Source organism: Zeus faber (assembly GCF_960531495.2).
Source record: "Zeus faber genome assembly, chromosome: 3".
In the NCBI taxonomy this organism is placed as follows: Eukaryota; Metazoa; Chordata; class Actinopteri; order Zeiformes; family Zeidae; genus Zeus; species Zeus faber.
Window position 1 is genome coordinate 18,314,577 of NC_137190.1, and position 19,553 is coordinate 18,334,129.

The window sequence follows — 19,553 nt, forward strand, 5'->3', positions numbered from 1 at the left end:
ACATTAAAAACATATTTTTGGAACCCACCTCTCAGTGAATAATACGGTCAGACCTGGATTGAGGAATAAGTGAACAAGGCAGCCGCCTATGGGTCTAATTTTCATATGGAGCCGAGTGGGTCGAAAAACCCTACTGAATTTGCTGTTGGTCAGTTTAAATTGTGTTTAATCTTCAAATTACATGATTTTGTTTGTTTACAATGTATATCAGTTGTATCTAGGCATCAAAATGTTCACAAGTGGTGGTCCGAAAGAAGGGTTGGGCGAGGTCCTCATAAAATGTAGTCCATCCATATAATCCCTGATTGTGGTGACCATTGCATGATTGATTGAATATGTAACATACAAGACGCAGTGCCCTATAAAACCGATCGCATGGTGGATCTCAGATATCTCGGCTGTAAGGGCTGATTTGGCCATAATTGATGCTTCTCGTGTTGCTTGTGGGCGCCTGCTCTGGGTGTGGCCGCTAGGGGGTGCTTCCTTATTAGATTGACTCCTGTAGAGAGAGCTCTGCAGCCACAGGGCTGACACACACACACACACACACAACACTGGAGTCAGGGAACGACGGGGCACAGAGAAATACTGGTAGCTGCGATCAGAGAGATGAAAGAAATGTAGACTTGGTGCAAGGAGAAAAATATGATTCTAGGTTCTAGACCCACAAGTTCTATACAACCCTGCAGAAGAAAGATGCTCAACAGGTAAGATAGTGTTTATACAGTATGCTTTATATTTATAACCACAGACACAATGCGCTTTTGTCTCTATACTTTTCTTTCATTTCTGCATTTGATATAGCACTGTGAGGGTGTTAAAATATCAATTGTATCCATGAAATAGTGTCGAAGAAAGTATGGTTGTCAATGAAGGTTTCACGGGTGTTTGTATTCCTTAGATTTTGACATTCCTCTCTTAGAGAGGGCAGATTACTTTTTAAGTACTGTATGCAATTCCGTTGAAAAAAACAAGAGTTGATGTGGTCTGTTTTTGAACCCATTTCAAATCAATATGAATTTATGGATTTGACATTTAATTCAAGGTTTTTATACACACATTGATACACACAAACACATGTATATTAATGTCTTAATACCATGAATCAGTTTTGTAGTACAGCATATAGTACATACCACCAATATATTTATTACTATCAAACAAACATGTCCATCGATGGATTGACTTGTTTAACATCTTTTATTGCAGAGACCAATTTAACTTGATGATGATGGAACGATGGAATTGATGCTGTGCTGTGGCAGACTGCAGATTTTACATCTTTACATTTACGTTGTCTTTAAGCTTGGCCTTCCTCTTGTCCTGCTATAGCCAGAAAAAAGCCTCCGGTACATCTTTGTCCTGTGCAAATTTGAAATACAAGAAGGAGGAAACAGAGATATTGCAGGATTGGGAGAGAAAATTACTAAAATGTAAACCATTACAGATTACTGATTACCTTATAAAAACATTTTAATGTAGTGGGCTGTGTGGATATTATGGTATGGGGGAGGTATGTGATGGTTCCTTTTGATGTTTTTTGGTTTGTTTTTTTTATAAACAGTCCTTTGTATTTGAAAAGACAAATCCATCGCCTGTCAACTTTGATGGACTCAAAATACAACACAAAAAAATAACAACCTCTTGAAGCAACACAATTTGGAAATCAGACTGTATACACAGTCGTAGACACAGGTTAATCCCGTTTTATTGGCCTTGCGGTCACCAGCATGGTCACACAACCATTATTTTGGTTACTGCTCTTGAGATTTGATTTTCGCTGCACATTGTGGAAAGTAAACAAGAATCACAATCTAATGTGGATTGATCCAGAGGTGTTGAATTTGATTTTGCCTTGTAATGGACAAGGAAAGTACAGTGTGTATGGTTTAGGGAAGCAGTGTATTAGATTTAGTCGACCCCAAGTCAGTAACTCGATATTGTGATTCAACAAACACAAGTTTCAGGATTACATCCTCAAGCCACTGTAGGAAAAGAAACAAAAGACAACAATCTTGGACATTTTTATACAGCATTAATGACACATATTTACAAATAAATATACTAAGAAATCTAGAGTTGCATGCTTGTATTAATAATACAACATAAGCTTATACATAAGCAATATCAGGCCAAAAGGTCTAATTATTTTTAACCAGAGAGATTAATAACAGTATCTCTTTGGTAAAAGCTTGACTTCGGGACTACCCTGTCAAATCTACAGTAGGTCCTCAGTAAGACACACTGTACACAAAATTTTGATTAAAAAAAACCCATTATTTAAATGATAAGCATAAGGAATTATGTGGATCGTTGTAAAGATACGCTGGATACGCTTGAGCATCTCCGTAACCATTTTCTTCCTTTGTATTAAAAAATAATAATAATAATTTGCTGAAGTTCACGGCTCTGATCTTCAAAGGATCGGTAATAAAGTGGTACGCAGGTGAAGGTTTGAAAATGAAAGAGAATTATATGGATTTTAGAGGCTCTCTGCCCACTCACTGGAAAGGGCAACTGGATTTAAAGTCCCTATGACATTATAAACTCCAGCAACATGGGGTTTGTGAGGGGAGACGGACACCTATATCTCAAAAGTAATTTGTTTGAATGTTGAGGTTTCTTGTACCGCGTCCCTGTTAATGATGTCATTGTATTTGTTAAATTATTCATTCTTTTTTTTTTCCCTTTCTCTCTTGAAAAAGAAGGAAGCCGCCAAGCCCCTCGTCTCCCCTGTGGAAGGATAGCATTAACATTTATCCTTATGGAGGCTTGAAGGGATTTACGACAGTCATAATGTTTTGGATGCTCTGGAAGACTAGTGATTTTGTTGTTATATGTACAGCAATCAGACAACAAGTCACAGTCTGCCTCAGCACTCACAACTATGCCCCCAGCGTCTATTGTTCACATAAAAAAAAGAATGCTGCAGTTGTACTGTCTCCATTAAACCGTCTAACAAACGATGCTTCTAATTCGTAAATATCTGAGAAAATAAAGATTTTTCCTTGCAAATCGCAGTCTGACTCACAAGTTGTTCACATTTGTTGTGTTTCTGTGGTTACTATAAATATGCAGAGATGAAACAATTAAAAAAAAAAAAAGAGTCAACTTTGACACTTAATGGTTTGATAAGCAGTGTCTTCGTATTTAGAAAACGTTCGCCTTGACAAATAAGACTGACTACAATTTACCAGGATAATCTGAGGTTTTCGGGGTTCGAGTCCCAACAACCTATGCGGGTGCGGTTTTAAATTGATCCCTGAGATCGTGTTAAGTTTTGGTTTGTTTTTTTTACCTTATTATTTCTATGCCTTTATTCTACTTTGATGGTATGGCTTGTGGAAAACACTATGAATTGCCCCTGTGCATGAAATGTGTAATGCAAATAGCCTTGCCAGCAATAATCTTGGCCCCTGCGTTTCCTTCACGGGCGCATCCAGGGGGCCGCGGACCCCGGTTTGGGAAGCCCTGGACTAAAGCAGTCGGGCGTTTGTGTTTGCAAAAACTGCGAGAAGACATCTGCAAGAAGCCCCCAGTGCACTTGCATTTTCCCAGATAAACATAGTGACTAGAGCGCGGAAAACGGGTTTCAGCCCGGTCGGCGTGAAGCGACCCAGAGCCAACCTCACGCGGCTCCTCCCTGTTATCCCGCGGGAATGAGCGGCTCCGGCTCTCCTGGAGACTCGGTTTCTGACGAGTGACCCGGCGGAATGATTCGCTCGATCTTCCCACTCTTCGTGCGTTTGACTGAGTTGGCGTTAAAAATAAATAAATAAATAAAAATAAAAGTGCGGCGGGCGGGGGCCAGGAGGGTCGGTCGGACGGGGAGTTATCGCCCAAAAACGTCGACGTCAAAATGAAGGCGGAAGACAGCCAAGTGTACATCTCATATATGGAATTATTGTATTCGGGCACAGAAGCGCCCAGGTGTTCCGGCGGCAGGCGGGAGATCCCTCTCACTGAAGCCGCGCCGCTCGTGTGGGCAGGCGGACGCAGCCCGTGTGTCTCGCCGCACCGACCCGGGGGAGAACGAAACGGTGGCGGGGGGGGGGGTGTCACTCCCAAGTCCAGAGGCGTTTCAAAACATTCGTTCGATACGGACGAACCGTTCTCGAGTCTTGCGTCACTGTCCCAAACTTCCCCCGAAAAAAAAAAAAAAAAAAAAAAAAAATCTGTGCCGCCTGAGTTGTGGAGCACCTCGAAAGTTTGAAAGTGAGTCTTTTTTGTTGTTGTACCGATACACGTGTATAACGGGCCGCGTTTCTCCGGCTTGTTCTTCGCGCACCCACCCGCCGCGCAGACCGTGCGCGGCTATCTGCACGCTAGCAGCCCGTGTTGTTGTTTCACATCTGGCTAAAGTTGCTAAAGTTAGCAACTGTTGTCTGACCACACGATGGGCCAAATGGGATGGAATGGGGATTGAAACCTCCACTTCACTTTTTAAAAACTTTTCTTGATAACTAATATTGTAAACTACCCGGTGAGCAGTTGTTTATTTACCCAAAGAATAATTCACTGTTGTACTAGGACCCCCCCCCCCCCCCCCCCCCCCCTTGTGGGAATTCAATAATATACGCGATAGAGTACATCGATTATTCAGCCACGGGGGGAAATTGCTTTGTTTACAGCAGCTCACATCGAAACAGATAGCATTTTTTTTATATATAATACCTGACTCAATTTATCTTGCGACAAATATATTGATTAAATAGTAACGGAGTAACGGATGTCAATAATATTTACATACATGATCCGTCATTTTTTTTTACAGCTTCTAATATCAGAGTAATGTAAAAATCCGACGACGCCTGTGTCGTGTGACGAGATCAGTTCCATCTACACGAGCCGTTTGGTTGCTCTGCTCCTTGTTTTATCACCACAACCTTTAAAATGTGATATATTGTAATGAGGCACATTCGTTTTTAATAAATGATCCGTTGCATTTGAAACTTCATGTGGATTGACATGATAGAAAGGGGAAGATTGTAGTGGCGTACTAGCAGAGGAGATTGACTTGGTCAGGGTTTTTGAGGAAACGGTCTCGACAAAGTCAAATTACAAATGTCATCTTCAAAATTCTGTTGGGAATAAATTCTCATCAAAGTAGGGGTGTCTTCAACCAGTTGGTACTATGGATTTGGCTTTTCATACAGCGCTGGATTGACACAAGAAGGAAACTCTGATATTATTAGCTGAATGTTTTTGAATCATTCAGAATGATAATGTTGGCAAAATTACATATGTTTTCAGATTTCTTTTCATTACCATAATATTTTTTCCCCCTTATTTTAGTATGATTTTAAATTCTATTGCATTTAGTGTCACACATCAATCAAACAAGAAAAGAAAATCATCAGTTTTATGTATTTCTAAGTTTTAGTCCTACAGAAAAGAAGTGAGACTCTGAAAGCTGATGTCTTTTTCTGTGGAGTGAGAGCACCCCTGCAGTGCTAGTTAAGCCTTCATTGCCTTTTTCAACCTTTACTCTGCAACTCAGCTGTCATCTAACATGGCAGTTTTAAGAATCTTGTTATTGATCAGTTATTTCCTCTGTAAAGGCCTGAAGATGATGCCGTCGCAGCTGAAGAAGATACACCAACCTTGACCCGTCGACAGCCATGTCTCCCAAAGTGCCCAGTGGCCAGGGCAAAGGAGACAACTCCGCAGTGCAGGTCGCTGTCAGAGTGCGCCCCCTGTTGCCCAAAGAGCTTCTGCACAGCCACGAGCGCTGCATCACTGTGGACCCTGACCAGTGCAGAGTGACTCTTGGCCATGACAGACACTTTCTTTGTGACTTCTTGTTTGAAGAAAATTGCTACCAAGAGGATGTCTATTCTGTGTCCGTCCAACCACTCGTAGAAGCCTTCTTTCAGGGTTTCAATGCAACGGTTTTTGCCTATGGACAGACAGGCTCGGGGAAAACATATACAATTGGGGAGGCCAATATTTGTAAGTTGCAAGCTTCTTTCCAATGCTGCTCCTTCATTATCAAATGTCCATGATGCCATTACAGTTGTCTTGCATTCATTACAGGTGGTAAGGCCCATGCAGAGACGTTAAGAAGGGCAGGGGCTCAAAAATAAAAGAAAAGGCACACAGACCCAGCTGCGGTTCTAGCCATTTTGCTGGGGGGGATTACAGGGGGGGGCTCAGTGTTTTTTCATTTTGTTCAATAAGGAAGCCGAGCTGCACAGGGACGCACAGCGGAGCGCATATCACGGGCGCCCAATGTGCACCATCATGGGCGTCCCGTTTGCGGGCGTGCCAAGGACATGTTCCTCATCAATATGCATATCTTGCCCAGGGAACCTCGATGCCCACACTTAAAAAAAAAAAAAGGAAGATAAAATGCAACCTGATAAAAAGGGCACCACGGACATCAAGTGGCAGGTATCCCCTCCCACCCCCCCACATGCCTACAGGTGGTGGCTTTAGTAGATGTCTGGTTAAAAGAATGTGAAGGGAATGGTAGACTTTACACCTAAAAGCCTTTTCTAGAATCCAGCCAATGCTCTCAGAGGGGTCCATAGTCCCTAGACAATCCTGTTTATTTATTTCTACCGTCAAACCTTTAACAACACTAAACTGGGGAATGGGAACCAGACGGATCTGCGAGCTCATGTTTAATTTGCTCTGCAGAATACGTCTGGCCACCCTCCCATTCACACAGATTTCCACCCGACCTTGCCGGGTCGGGCCAATAACAACCTTTTATCTAATATGGAGCGGGTTTGATACGATGATGATGCTGAGGAGAGCTGTTGACACACCTTACCGAGATGGCTGACGTGGAACGGTCTTTTGAATCCGCTATTGCGACAGCAGTTCAACAAACTGGGCGGTATATTTTCTCCAAAAAGCTTTTGTTGATAAGAAAGATGTGTTTGCCCTATATCTTACAGGATTTGGTAAAAGTTTAATTGATCACTCACTTAGCGCAACATCACACGTTTCGTTGCCCTGATTGGTTGTAGGTCTCCAATTCCAGAGACATTTTGGTCTGCGCCTGTTGGTAACACCCCTTGGAAATCGAAAATGAACCGAGAGATTTCAGACTAATACGCAATTGTGAATTGGACTGGTGATGCCAGGCTAGGGAAGCATTGATTTATAATGAAACGCTTTATACTAGCAAGCTTAAAATATTGTTTAATAATGCCAAGACCAAACACAGTAAAATATCAAAATAAAAACATATAATGGCTACATATAACACTCAAGAGGAAACAACTGAACACGTCTTTGTGTGTTGATAATTTGTGTTGTTTATACTTTTGCCTCTGTAGCTTCATTTAGGGATGAGGAGCAAGGCATCATCCCTCGAGCTGTCGCCGAGGTATTCAAGCTGCTGGATGAGAATGACCTGATGGACTTTTCAGTGAAAGTCTCTTACCTAGAGGTTTACAAAGAGGAATTCAAGGACCTGCTGGAAGTGGAGACTGCCAGTAAGGACATCAACATCAGGGAGGACAAAGGCAACATCGGTATGGATCAGAAAAACGACTGAACTTGGTATTATGTGACTTCTGACGACATGTCGTTTGTTGCACTGATAAAAAGCACTTTGATGATGGTTCCTGTGGTGATAAGTATCAGATAACCATCTACTGGTTCATCTACTGGTCTTTTTCGAGTGATAATAACTGGAATATGTGTGTGTGTGTCTCTGTACGTATGTGACTTTGTAGTGTTGTGTGGTGTGAAAGAGTGTGAAGTGGAAGGTCTGGATGAGGTGCTGAGTTTGCTGGAATCGGGAAACACAGCCAGGCACACAGGAGCAACCCAGATGAATCCACACTCCAGCCGTTCGCACACTATCTTCACGGTGCACATGGATCAGCGACGTGGAGGCTCCCGCCCCTGCGTTAGCTCCATGGGTGGCGATCCACAGATCCTGTCCTCCAAATTCCACTTCGTTGACCTAGCAGGATCCGAGCGCATCCTGCGGACAGGGAACACTGGGGAGAGGTTGAAGGAAAGCATCCAGATAAACAGCGGCCTGCTGGCCCTGGGAAATGTCATTGGGGCGCTGGGGGACCCGAAGAGGAAGGGCAGCCACATCCCGTACAGAGATTCCAAAATTACAAGGTACAACGTTCATGAAGTTGTAGGAAGAGGTGGACATTCCAGGTTCAGGAAATAAAAGTCCTCCCTTGTATTTTGAGTGGAATATTAGGGTTTGCTAATTAGCACAACCCAGACTAATAAGTGCAACTAATGCTTCATATACACAAAAGGCAGTCATTTAGTTTGAGATGGTCAAACTCTTGTGATCAATCCATGTCTGAACCTGGAATTGTCCGCATCTGGTTTTACAACACTCAAAAACACAATCTTAAAAAGCTTTTTGAGGTATATTACAATTGATTAATCCTTTCCATAATTATGGTCACATCTAGGATACTAAAGGACTCTTTGGGAGGAAACTCCAAGACCTTAATGATAGCTTGCATCAGCCCATCTTCCTCGGACTTTGACGAGAGCCTTAACACGCTGAACTATGCCACAAGGGCGCGAAACATTCAGAACCGGGCCACTGTGAACTGTCAAGGTGAGCCAGACCGAGTGGAGGGACTGGAGCAACAGATCAGAGCCCTTCGTAGGGCCCTGGAAAACCGGCAGCGTTCCGAAACGCGCATCATTGCTCACGCCGATCCCTTCAGGAGACCTGGACATGGAGAGGCAGAGCTCAACAGACTGCAGGCTCAGAGCGCCCACTACAGGACCTGCACAGACACTGCATACAGGTTGGCAGATAACATTTTAATTAATCAAATGTTTGTTTCTAATCCAAAGATACGAACCAAAACACACACACACACACACACACACACACACACACACACACACACGCGTGTCTGTGTGTGTTTGTGTTGACAGAGCTTTAAAGAACATTGCAGCACCCCCGCATATTTTCCAGTCATACAATAATGAAGTTGGCCAACACAAGTTAGCGTCATATGAACAATTTTGTTTGTTTGTTGATGTGGTTCACACCCAGGTTGCTGCGGGAGCTGCAGGGTGAAGGGACTCTGACAGCGGAACAAGGCCTCAGGGTGAAGGAGTGGCTGTATTCGGTGGAGGAGGAACGCAGCGGGCTCACCACCGCCTCTGGGCCTGACAGCGGCATCGAGAACGGCTCCACTGAGGACTGTGTCGGGTTAAAAAGGGGAAGGACTGGCATTAAGAACCTGGTAATATACTGTACATGTAGAACATTTTACTGAAACTGAAATGCCTGTGACAGTTTCACATTATACTATTATAGTCAATATTCAATTTTCTTAACAAAGTGTCTTACATTTTCAAATCAAATTTATCAAACATGATTATTGAGATAATTTAAATTCCAAATTGTATAAGTACTCTTGGGTATTAAGCGTTAACATTGTAACATTGTCTAGTATTGTATTGTTAAACTGATTACCCTCCCATCCATATTAGTACTCATTACAGATAATACAATTAATAATAGATAATAGATAGATAAGATAATAATATTGATGCCCGCCTGAAGACACAATGATAACAGACTTAAGTGAAATTTATGTTTTGAGGCATATTTGCAAGTGATTGTTTTACATTAAATTGAATGTATGTTAAGCATGTTGATTCCTCTTGTTTATACCCCCAGGAGACAGAGTCAGTGGGGGAGAGATGGAGCAATGAGAATGAAAGTGGAAAGGACGAAGAGAAAGAGGAGAGTATGGCTCAGCTTCAGGCCCAGGTTCAGCAGCTGGAGAAGGAGAACACAGACTTCCTCGCAGCTTTGGAGGACGCTATGGAACAGTACAAACAACAGGTCAGAGCAGCTTCATACTTGAGGGCTAAATACATGATTTATTTAAAATGAAACTGATTCCAGGAATGTTTGGTGTTCTCTTGCAGAGTGATAAGTTGCAGGAGCAGCAGGACCTGATAGGAGATCTGCAGGCTCTGCTGTCCACACCGGGGTTGATGGGCCTGGGCCTCAACCTAAGGCCACGGCCCCACACCGCCCCTCTGGGATCCACACGGCACAGCCAGAACGGATGCACCTTTCGACAGGTACTAAAGATCCCAAGAAAATAACGTATACAGTATTTCCCCTAGGATGGAGTTGTAGCAGCGGAGGTGAAATTTTTGCGTGCATACTATGCGTGGTGGCCCTCGTGCTTATTATTATTATAATAATTATTATTATTATGATAAACAGTTATCCAAAATACTTCTGTTTCTTCTGAATCTTTTAGCAGTCAATACACTTTACAGCCACCAGGTGTCCCAGTCTCACTACACTAGGGACCTGAAAGGATGCATGTGCTACTGTGTATTTACACTTGTAGCCGGTAAGCTGCTAACGCTTAGCACCTGCTCGCACTACTCCCCCACAGCCTGCGGTTTTGGGGTCAAGGTTGAGAGTTTCAGCTTAAAACAGGCTTTCTATTGAATGTCCACTTGCCTGTACCGTGCTAGCAGCGCTCCTTGCGCAGCTGTACTCACGTGTAGTTGCAGGACTGTTTTCCCTTTGGCGAGTGATAATCCTATACCTGTGATCAGCATTGCTTGCTTCATTGTTGACATCTACCCGGTGCTTGTCGTAGTGCTGACATTGTCAGGTAAACTCAAAGTTTCTAAATTAAATGCTTTTCTCACAGGTGTGTCAATTGACCTGGATATGAAGCGTCCATAGCGCAAAATAATTTAACATTAGTTTCTAAAGAGAGACGGAGCCCTCCCCTCCCCTCTCCCTCCCTTCCTCTCCTCTATTCCCCTGAAAAAAAAAAAAAAAAAAAAAAATCAGCAGTGGTTGTCATATTTCAGCAGTGGTGGTACACTATGCATATGCACTGCATATAGGGAAAACACTGATATATTACTTTGCCAGTGATGCACGGAAGGGAGAATTCTTGGTAAAGCCATTTACTTGGTTAGAGTAAAGACATAATATGTCTATATAATAAATTATAACCTTTCAAATTAGCAGTAATGCTCCATGCAATCTGCACTGTATAAAGAAATCACCCCGATCAGGCAGCTTGACAGTAATAATAGCAGCTATTTAACATCCTGCATCCCTAAAACAAACACAGGTAGCCAGTACTGAATTTAATTTGTCAACGGTTATTACAGGTACTCCTCATTTAACAACCGAGTTCCGTTCCTACCACCAGGTCATTAAGCGAATTCGTCGATAAGTGTGGACCCGTGTTATTTCACGGTAAGGGGGCGTGGCCATTGCGAATGCTAGTGTAGTGAATACTGACAGACTGCGGAACAACACCGTGCAACACCGCACACGCAGCGGTGTTATACGCAGCGCACAATACAGATTGGTCATAGAGCTGGTTGTAAGTCCGAACGGTCGTTAAACACGTAGGTCGTGAACGGGGAGAACCTGTATACAGTTTTGCTATCAGTGAATGTAACAGTCACTGCAAGAATTAGGATTCAGATTGTATTGTATGCAAATACAGGAACATGAATGACCTCAAACACAGGATTTTAGATTCTATTGCAGATACAAGTTACTCATTTCATGTATTTTAATTCATTTATGTTTTTCTGTTTTTATTAGTCCAGACCATCCTAATTTGCTATGTTCTATTAATGCTTTTAGCCCAGACATCTCTCAGCTCTACAGTAGTTGCTAAATACCATGTAACTGCATTTTGTTTCCATATGAAAATGGTTCTATACAGTTAATATGTTATTCACAATGTGCCACATACCTACTCTGGCATGTACATTGCTATGTACTGTTTGTTTGGCATTATATTACTTGGGAAGAGACTCTTGTAGTGACATGTCAAATAAAAACAGATTGATAATTATAGATTTATTGCAACATGCAGCTGAAAACATTTTTTATGGAGGAATGATCAGTACCATTTATCCAGTATTTGCACTTTCAAATTCCAGAGTCTAAAGCTGCTTCCATGTGTTTATAGCCATTTTTCTGATTTCAGACGAGTCCGTTAGGTTGTCTCGGTCATGGACTGTGTGAGCAGGAACAGTGTGGTCACAGCCACAATTGCCTCATTGAGGAACATGAGTTCCCAGAAGAAGGGATGAAGGAGCCAGAGGAAGAAGAAAGTCCAATCAGCCTGATTCGAGAGAGACAGAAGTATGTTCCAAATATCAAGGCATGATTGTCATGACATGTAAAACCATAAAATTGTCTCCCTTTCTCTCTGTGGTTTTGCTGAGGTAATTGAAAATTATGCTCCTCTTAGACAGGTGAACCTGACCTGGAGCAAGCGGGACATGCTGTCACCCGGGGGCAGAGGGCTCTTGCAGCTTCCTGACCAACTCTCCACCTCACTCAGACGAACATGTAAGACTGATGGCACGATTGTGTTCTCAGAAAGACACAGTTTAAGGATCTCAAGTAAAATCTTCACAAATTATGTCATTTACAGTTGAATTCACACAGTTAAATGGTTTTTTTTTTATTGTTTGGTTATGACATGGAGATTGGGAGGAGTTTTGATTTTTCTAGTGCTCAAGGTTATGTCCAATGGAAGGCTTGTTATCGCCCCCTCTTACAGATTCATTGCTAAATGTCATTGATGTCTCAACTTGATAAAATATGCACCATATCTTTAATCTATCCCTCTGCAGCTCACTCAAGTGTCGGAGAGACCTCTGTGCGCGACAGTCTGAAGAGTTTTGAGGGGGGCTCAGAGTGGGGTCTCCTCCAGGCGCAGCAGAAGATCAGGGAGCTCTCCGTCACCATCCGCATGAAGGAGGAACTCATCAAGGAGCTGGTCAAGACGGGTATAAACTTCATTATCTTCATTATCCTTCCCCAACTCCTTTTAAAATAATACTGGAAGTGACATTTTATAGGTCATGGTTATATTGAGAAAAAATAATTTCATTATCCTTCCCCAAGTGTTTTGAGAGACATCTTCGGACACTGTGGCCAGTTAAGAAAACATACAAAAAAACACTGCATAGAGTAACAAACTAAAAAAAACTGTGGCACAGAATCTCATATTGTTACCATGAAAAAGTATTTTTGACATGCCCTATGTGTCTGTCACATGGCAGGTAAGGATGCCCAGGCCCTGAACAGGCAGTACAGCCATAAGATCTCGGCCCTAGAGGGGGAGGCTGTACAGGCCCGCCAGGAGCTGCAGGAGGCCCAGAAGCAGCTGCAGGATCTTGAGAGACAGGAGAGGGAGGCCAGCACCACAGATCGGAGCCGAGCGCAGGAGTGTCGCAGGAAGATCGCCGCAGCTCAGAGCAAAGTCCAGGTTTGACTCCCAACACTTCCATGTTCACGCAAGAAGATATGTCTTAGCAGTGCATTCCGTGGAGCAAAGAGTATATTATCGATAAGTTGTGAAACACTGTTCAGGTTAAACTTAGTCACATAGTCCCATGATAGGCAATGATATAGCTTTGCCAGGGGGTCCTAAACTAGTATCTGTGGCCCCCTAGGTGTTCTTAAAGGATTTGCATCGGATCCGCAACAATTTATTTTCTAAATGGACATTAAAAAATTGAGTTTAATCATTTTTTTCCACCAAATATGTTACTCTATACTCACTTTTTGTCGACAAAATGTGTACATCTATTTTTAAGGAGGGTCCTCGACATAAAAGTTTGGGCTACACAATAGAAACGACCTGTTTTTTGTTATGTTCCTTTTATTTGAAAAGTACCAAACAGAATGTATCTGTGTATATATTATCTGAGGTGTGTGTGTGTGTGTGTGTGTGTGTGTGTGCGTGTGTGTCTGCGTGTGTATGTTAGGTTCTTAGCCAGCGTCAGAGGGACACCGCTCGTCTGGCGTCACTGCCGGCACTCAGCGAGCGCCGCGCATCGGAGCTGGAGCGCAGCGTTCAGAACATGAGGCGGCAGCAGGAGCAGCTGCAGAAGCGCCTGCGGCAAGAAAGCCAACAGAAACGGCGCCTGGAGACGGAGATGCAGCGACGGACACACAGGGTCAAGGTGCGGCTAAATGGGAGACAGAATCCAGTTGGGTTTTGTGTAGGAATTCAGTGTATTAGGCAGATGGGTGGCAGAACAGTCTTTTCACCATGCGACATCCAAAGGAGTCTGCCTAGCAGCCAAGAATGTCATTGAATCTTCTTCTCCCCCCTGTACAGGAACTAGAAATAAAGAACGAGCAGCAGCAGAAGATCCTGAGGATAAAGACGGAGGAGATCGCTGCCTTCCAACGCCAGAGACGCAGCGGCAGCAACGGATCTGTTGTTTCGTTAGAGGAGCAACAGGTAAGATTGCCGCTAACTACCAGGATGTCGATGCAAAGATCATTCTTATTTCCAATAGACTACACAGTGTAATGACAGTCTATGAGTCTCTTTAAGAGGAAGTAGAGCTGCTGTTTTTTATGCATTTTAAATATAAGCCTGTATTTGAGGACACTATAAAGCTGTGTTATGATCAGTTGCTTAGTAGTAAATCAATTATTTATTATAAATTGCATTCTCATTTGTGTGGTTTTCTTTTTGTGAGTAGAAGATTGAGGAGCAGAAGCGCTGGCTGGATGAGGAAATGGAGCGAGTGCTGGAGCAGAGGAGAGGGCTGGAGGACCTGGAAGGAGAGCTCACCAAGCGAGAGGAAATTCTAGCCAAGAAAGAAGCTCTTCTGCAGGAACGCAGCGGACTGGAGACCAAGCGACTCCGATCCAGCCAGGTGAGCATCACACGCCGTCCATTCCCCCTTTCAGTCGCAGTTGGGGAGTTGCAACATTCAAAAGGCTTTTTCTTTTCCATCTAAATTCGAGGCCCTGAGCAAGGACCTGGTCACGCTGTCGGGACGCATCGAGTCCCTGGAGCGGGAGCTCAGCGAGAGGAACGGCCTCCTGCGGAGCAGCAGTGCCCAGGACTCACAGCAGATCCGGCAGGAGATCTCCAACTTGCGGCAGGAGAAGGACACACTGCTAAAACAAAGAGTGGAGCTCGATGATAAGCTGCGACAGGGAAACCTGCTCTCCCCAGAGGTGAGAAGCCCACATGGCTGCAAACTCAATTATGTCCAGCCAATTTCTTTGCACTTTGGTCGACGGACTACTTTGGAAAGTAAAGTATTTTGTGTCATTTCAACTGCTCTTACAGCTGAACGTGGAATTGGTTCCACTTAATTAAGAGTGTTTTGTTCAATCTTTCGGAAGTTGAAATTATAACTAACCCGTTCTTTTCTCACCCACCTCTGCAGGAAGAGCGAACGCTGTTCCAACTGGACGAGGCGATCGAGGCTTTAGACGCAGCCATAGAGTACAAGAACGAGGCGATCACCCAGAGACAGAGGCAGCTCAGAGCCTCTGCCAGCATGCTCTCCCAGTGGGAGATGAATCTGATGGCCAAGCTCAGCTACCTGTCTGCCTCAGAGACCAGAGCGCTGCTGTGCAAGTACTTTGACAAGGTCTGAACTTCATCCCTTGGCAACACTGGTTTTATTTAGAAACATTCACTTTAGGAAGCAAAATGTGTGTGCGTGTAGGTGGTGTCTCTGCGTGAGGAAGAGCGGAAGCTGCAGCTCGCTCTTGCCGAATTTGAGATGCGACTGGAGGAGCAGGAGCGGCTGGTGCAGTGGCTGGAGAACGCGCTGGATCGCACGCAGCTGGACACAGATCGCCGGCTCACTCAGCAGCAGAAGGAACATGAGAGGAGCGTGCAGCTTTTACTGCAGCAGTGTCGAGGTGGGTGTTAGTCCTGGTAGTTTTACAGAGGAATTCCAGCAAATTGTGGAACAAATCTCAAACAACTTCAACCACTGTGGGTTACCAAAGTAATTATCTTCCTGGTATTCAATTGTCATTTCATTTTATTGGGCCTTGGGGCTTCCAATAATGGTATCAATTGAATATTTTACCACAAAAAAGTCATCACATTTGTGTGTGTATTAGGGGTGTCACGATTAGGAGTCGAAAATCGATTTCGAAATCACAATCGGGTTCACGATTCTCCCCGTATTTTTGTGGGTAACGTTGTCATGGTCTCCATATTGGGGCGGTCAGGATCCGCCGGTAAACAAATGCAGCGTGAGCTGGGGGGTGTCGACGGGGTGGGGAGTCAACTGCGGCTCGCCCCAGGCTGAACCGACATTCATGAAATTTGGGTTGGGGGTTGGGAGAGCTTCAGTCGGCTCCGTGGAGCGGCCCGCTGCCCCGCATCCCTCAATCACACTGCAATTCGAATATAATTCAAAATTACAAATATAATTCCAAAAAAACAACAATTAAGTTCAATATAAATTCATCCATTTTGTTGCACAGTGAACGCACATTAGAGAAATACACCCGGTAACTGTGTGCCAAGTCCACGTGGGTGGAGACGCACGTGGTGCGTTTGCCGCCGGGCCACGAGAAAGCAGGGGGGATTTTTTCAGGAGCGATCTGTGATCTACTCCATAGCAGAGCAGCGGCAGGAAAAAGAGTAAGTTAAATACATCTAGAGCTTGTATTTGCTTTGTTTGGGATTGGATCAGAGCTGCCGGCAGTAATTTGCCTTTTACGACTAGCGTTCCCCTCTGGCAAAAATAGGCAACCATTTTTCTGTGCTTATTTTGGTGAGTAACTTGAAAGTACTGTAATAAATAACTTATTGTTTATGATTCTAAAGTCTAGTTTTGATAAAGCTCTGTGTGTTTAAATATTTTCACATTTCTGTTATTATTTATAATTGTTTATTCAAATAAAAGTTACTTATTGAGACATAAGTGTTTTTCTTTACAAATCAAGACTCGATAGTCTCACAATGGCATAGCTGTCAGTGCTGGGAAAAAGATTTGTTTAAATGGAATCATGGATTTGGAGAATTGTGACACGCCCCTCACGCGTATGTGTGTGTGCGTGCGTGTGTCATAAATGTTTAAATGCCTGTGTTTTATTCAACTATATATTTCTACTTTGACAAACAGCTGCACTGCTTTATGCCCGAGTGTGGATGGGTCATGTGTTTCCTCCCTGCAGAGCAAATGGACGAGGGTCTGGCAGGGCGGCAGCGGCAGTACGAGGGCTGGATCCACAACCTGAGCAAGGAGCTTCACCACTACAAGGCCGCCAACCTGGAACTGGGCAGCAAACTGCGCGAGCTGTGTGGCCCCGTGGGCCAGACAACGGACCACGCCAAAGGTAGGTAATAGTGCACGTTCACATGGAATGACACATTCATAATGTACAGGTACCGCAGGTAGTGCCATTATTCAAGTTACTCAGTTATTTCCTGATATGAAGACTGCCCTCATCTCTGTGCAAACACACTTTTTTTGTTTGTGTAAACCTCTGATTTAATGAAATTCATTGATTTGGGATGCACCGATAGTGTTTTGTGATATAAATCCCATAATAAGAACATCCCCAAAACGGAAATATAATGCTAAAAGCCATTTCAAAGATGCCAAATATAGTTGCAATGTGGCTTATTTGTTTGTTTTTGTTTTAGAAGCATGTTGTAACGACCTCACACCAACAATCTAAATCTATAACGTTCAGTAAAAGTAGTAGAACTTAGTAGTAGTAGAATGCTTATAGTCTGGGTCTTGTAATCACAGTAAAATATCTTAAAGTAGGGATGCACTGATATAAAGTGTACCGACTTTAATATATTTTATATATTAGCATTAATACGTTTCACCTAAAAACAAGCTCTTTCCATGAATCTGCAACACTTACTGTTGTTTACTTAGTGCAACATTTCTATTTAACTTCACCATTTGGAGTAAAGATTTCACACCTTCATTTTTCTCAATATAACCATGACCTGTAAAGTGTCAATTTCAGTTTTGTTCAATTCCAGTCAGATCAAATAATCTAATCCTGTGCTCCACCCCAATTTTAGTCATGATGTATTCTAGATACCCAGCTGCCAATGTGTCCATTAAATTCAAGCAATGTATTAAAAAAAAATTAAAATTAGTTCATGTTTTTCAGCTAAACTTTTCATTTGTCCGTTTTTTGTTTTTGTTTTTTTTTTAACAATGAACTCAAGCCTGTAAAAAAAAGAAAAATTGTCAATCCATTCAAATCCTAAATTGTGATCCGGTTTGGTTTGTGACATGATGTAGTGTTGGTGTCCGAGGGCAAACCATCCAGTGCTGGCAGTTTGGAGAAACCAGGCCGAGGCCAGGATGGGTCGCCGCTGCACGAGAAGCACCTCAGGTCCAGGGAGGAGATGAGGGAACTGGTGAACGCGCCGCTCCCCTCCACATGGAGGCGGTCGTCTCTCCCCATGGAGGAAGCAGCCGTCATGGAGGAGCTGCGTCTCCGGACGGCCGGAGAAGCTCCCGCCGTCCGCGTGGTTCAAACAGGAACCGGACCCTGGAGCGGGCCGACCCCTCCCCCTCTCGTCAAATCTCGCCGGGAGTCCCGTCGATCCAGCCTCAGCGCGGGGACACTACTGTCAAACAATGCCTTAATCGATGTGCGGAAAAATCCTGTTTAAATACGCATTTGTGACCCACCGCATGCTGACCCGGCGCCTTTCGGGGCAGCCTACTTTTGGCCAGATGTGAAAAACATTGGAAAGTCCTTTTTTCTTCAAAAATGAGATTATAGCAGATTTACGTTCCTCAAGTTGTTTTCTATCTCTCAATGTATTTTCAAAACGGAGTTTGATTTCTAAATATTATATAAATATAAACATTTCGAGGCTACCTGATCCAGCAGCATTTCACAGGGGGAAAAAGTCACTGACCAACTTGCTGAGCAGCGCAGACAGCGATCTTACGGTTGGTTCCCTTTGACGCGAACATGCAGATCTGATCAAGGTCATCCTTCGATATTCCAAGTGATGTGAAGTCAGAATGTGATACCGTTTGGATCGATATGGTTATAAATGAACCCGGACAACACCGCGTCTTCTTTGCGTGGTTAAAAAAACAAACTGTTGCGCTGATGCCGCTGAAGCTGGCTCAGAGGACACAAAGAAGAGGAGCTGACGTCATTTCTGTAAGCAATGTTTTAACGCAACAACAACAAATAAACACCAGAAGCTAGAAAATGTCACTTCTTCGTGAAACTGTTATCTCTGTGTTGTGGATTACGAGAAGAGGATGGCGGAAGCGGAATTATATCGTGGAACTGGCAGCTGGAGGCGGCGGGGTGCTCCCAGAAAACAACAAATCCCAGAAGACAAATGGATGGTAGGACCTCTCCATTTGCATTCTGGGAATTGCTGTCCCCTGGTACTAGGTTTTCATGTGCGGGATGGGAAAAGGGCCACTTTCTTCAAACTATCGTTGTTATAAAACAATAAATGCAGGAAATGGGAATGTTAAGAAGTTGCAGAATAATAGAGCAGTCATGCTAGTTAAGTGAGCATGAACTTATAATAAAAAATATTGTTTTGAAGCTCTGATTCTACACCTTAATATTATGATAAAATGTCAAACTTCTAAATGTCACCCAAAAGTATGCGGTGGGTCCAATTTTCTTTTATAGTTTATAGGACTCATTGGTTTTTTTTCTATATTGTTTAACAATAGATAAGATAATAAATTCCAGTGTTGCAGCAGCGATAACATACATGACTAAACCCATATAATGTACACTTACACATGTTTTTGAATGAATTACTATATACTGTATATACACA

The 19,553-nt window shown here is 43.3% G+C and overlaps 1 protein-coding gene across 1 annotated transcript; it reads left to right on the top strand.

Moving 5' to 3' along the window:
- Nucleotides 1-4,168: 4,168 nt before the first annotated feature.
- On the top strand, nucleotides 4,169-19,238 carry kif7 (kinesin family member 7). Its single transcript, XM_079997839.1, has 20 exons — nucleotides 4,169-4,215; nucleotides 5,562-5,952; nucleotides 7,290-7,487; nucleotides 7,692-8,091; nucleotides 8,403-8,750; nucleotides 9,005-9,197; nucleotides 9,638-9,805; nucleotides 9,892-10,050; nucleotides 11,952-12,109; nucleotides 12,219-12,319; nucleotides 12,607-12,762; nucleotides 13,039-13,244; nucleotides 13,747-13,944; nucleotides 14,103-14,228; nucleotides 14,476-14,652; nucleotides 14,744-14,959; nucleotides 15,175-15,381; nucleotides 15,460-15,658; nucleotides 16,931-17,092; nucleotides 18,025-19,238. Exons 2-20 carry the CDS (start codon nucleotides 5,622-5,624, stop codon nucleotides 18,399-18,401), a joined length of 4,080 nt encoding a protein of 1,359 aa, XP_079853965.1. The 5' UTR covers nucleotides 4,169-4,215; nucleotides 5,562-5,621; the 3' UTR covers nucleotides 18,402-19,238.
- The last annotated feature ends 315 nt before the right edge of the window (nucleotides 19,239-19,553 follow it).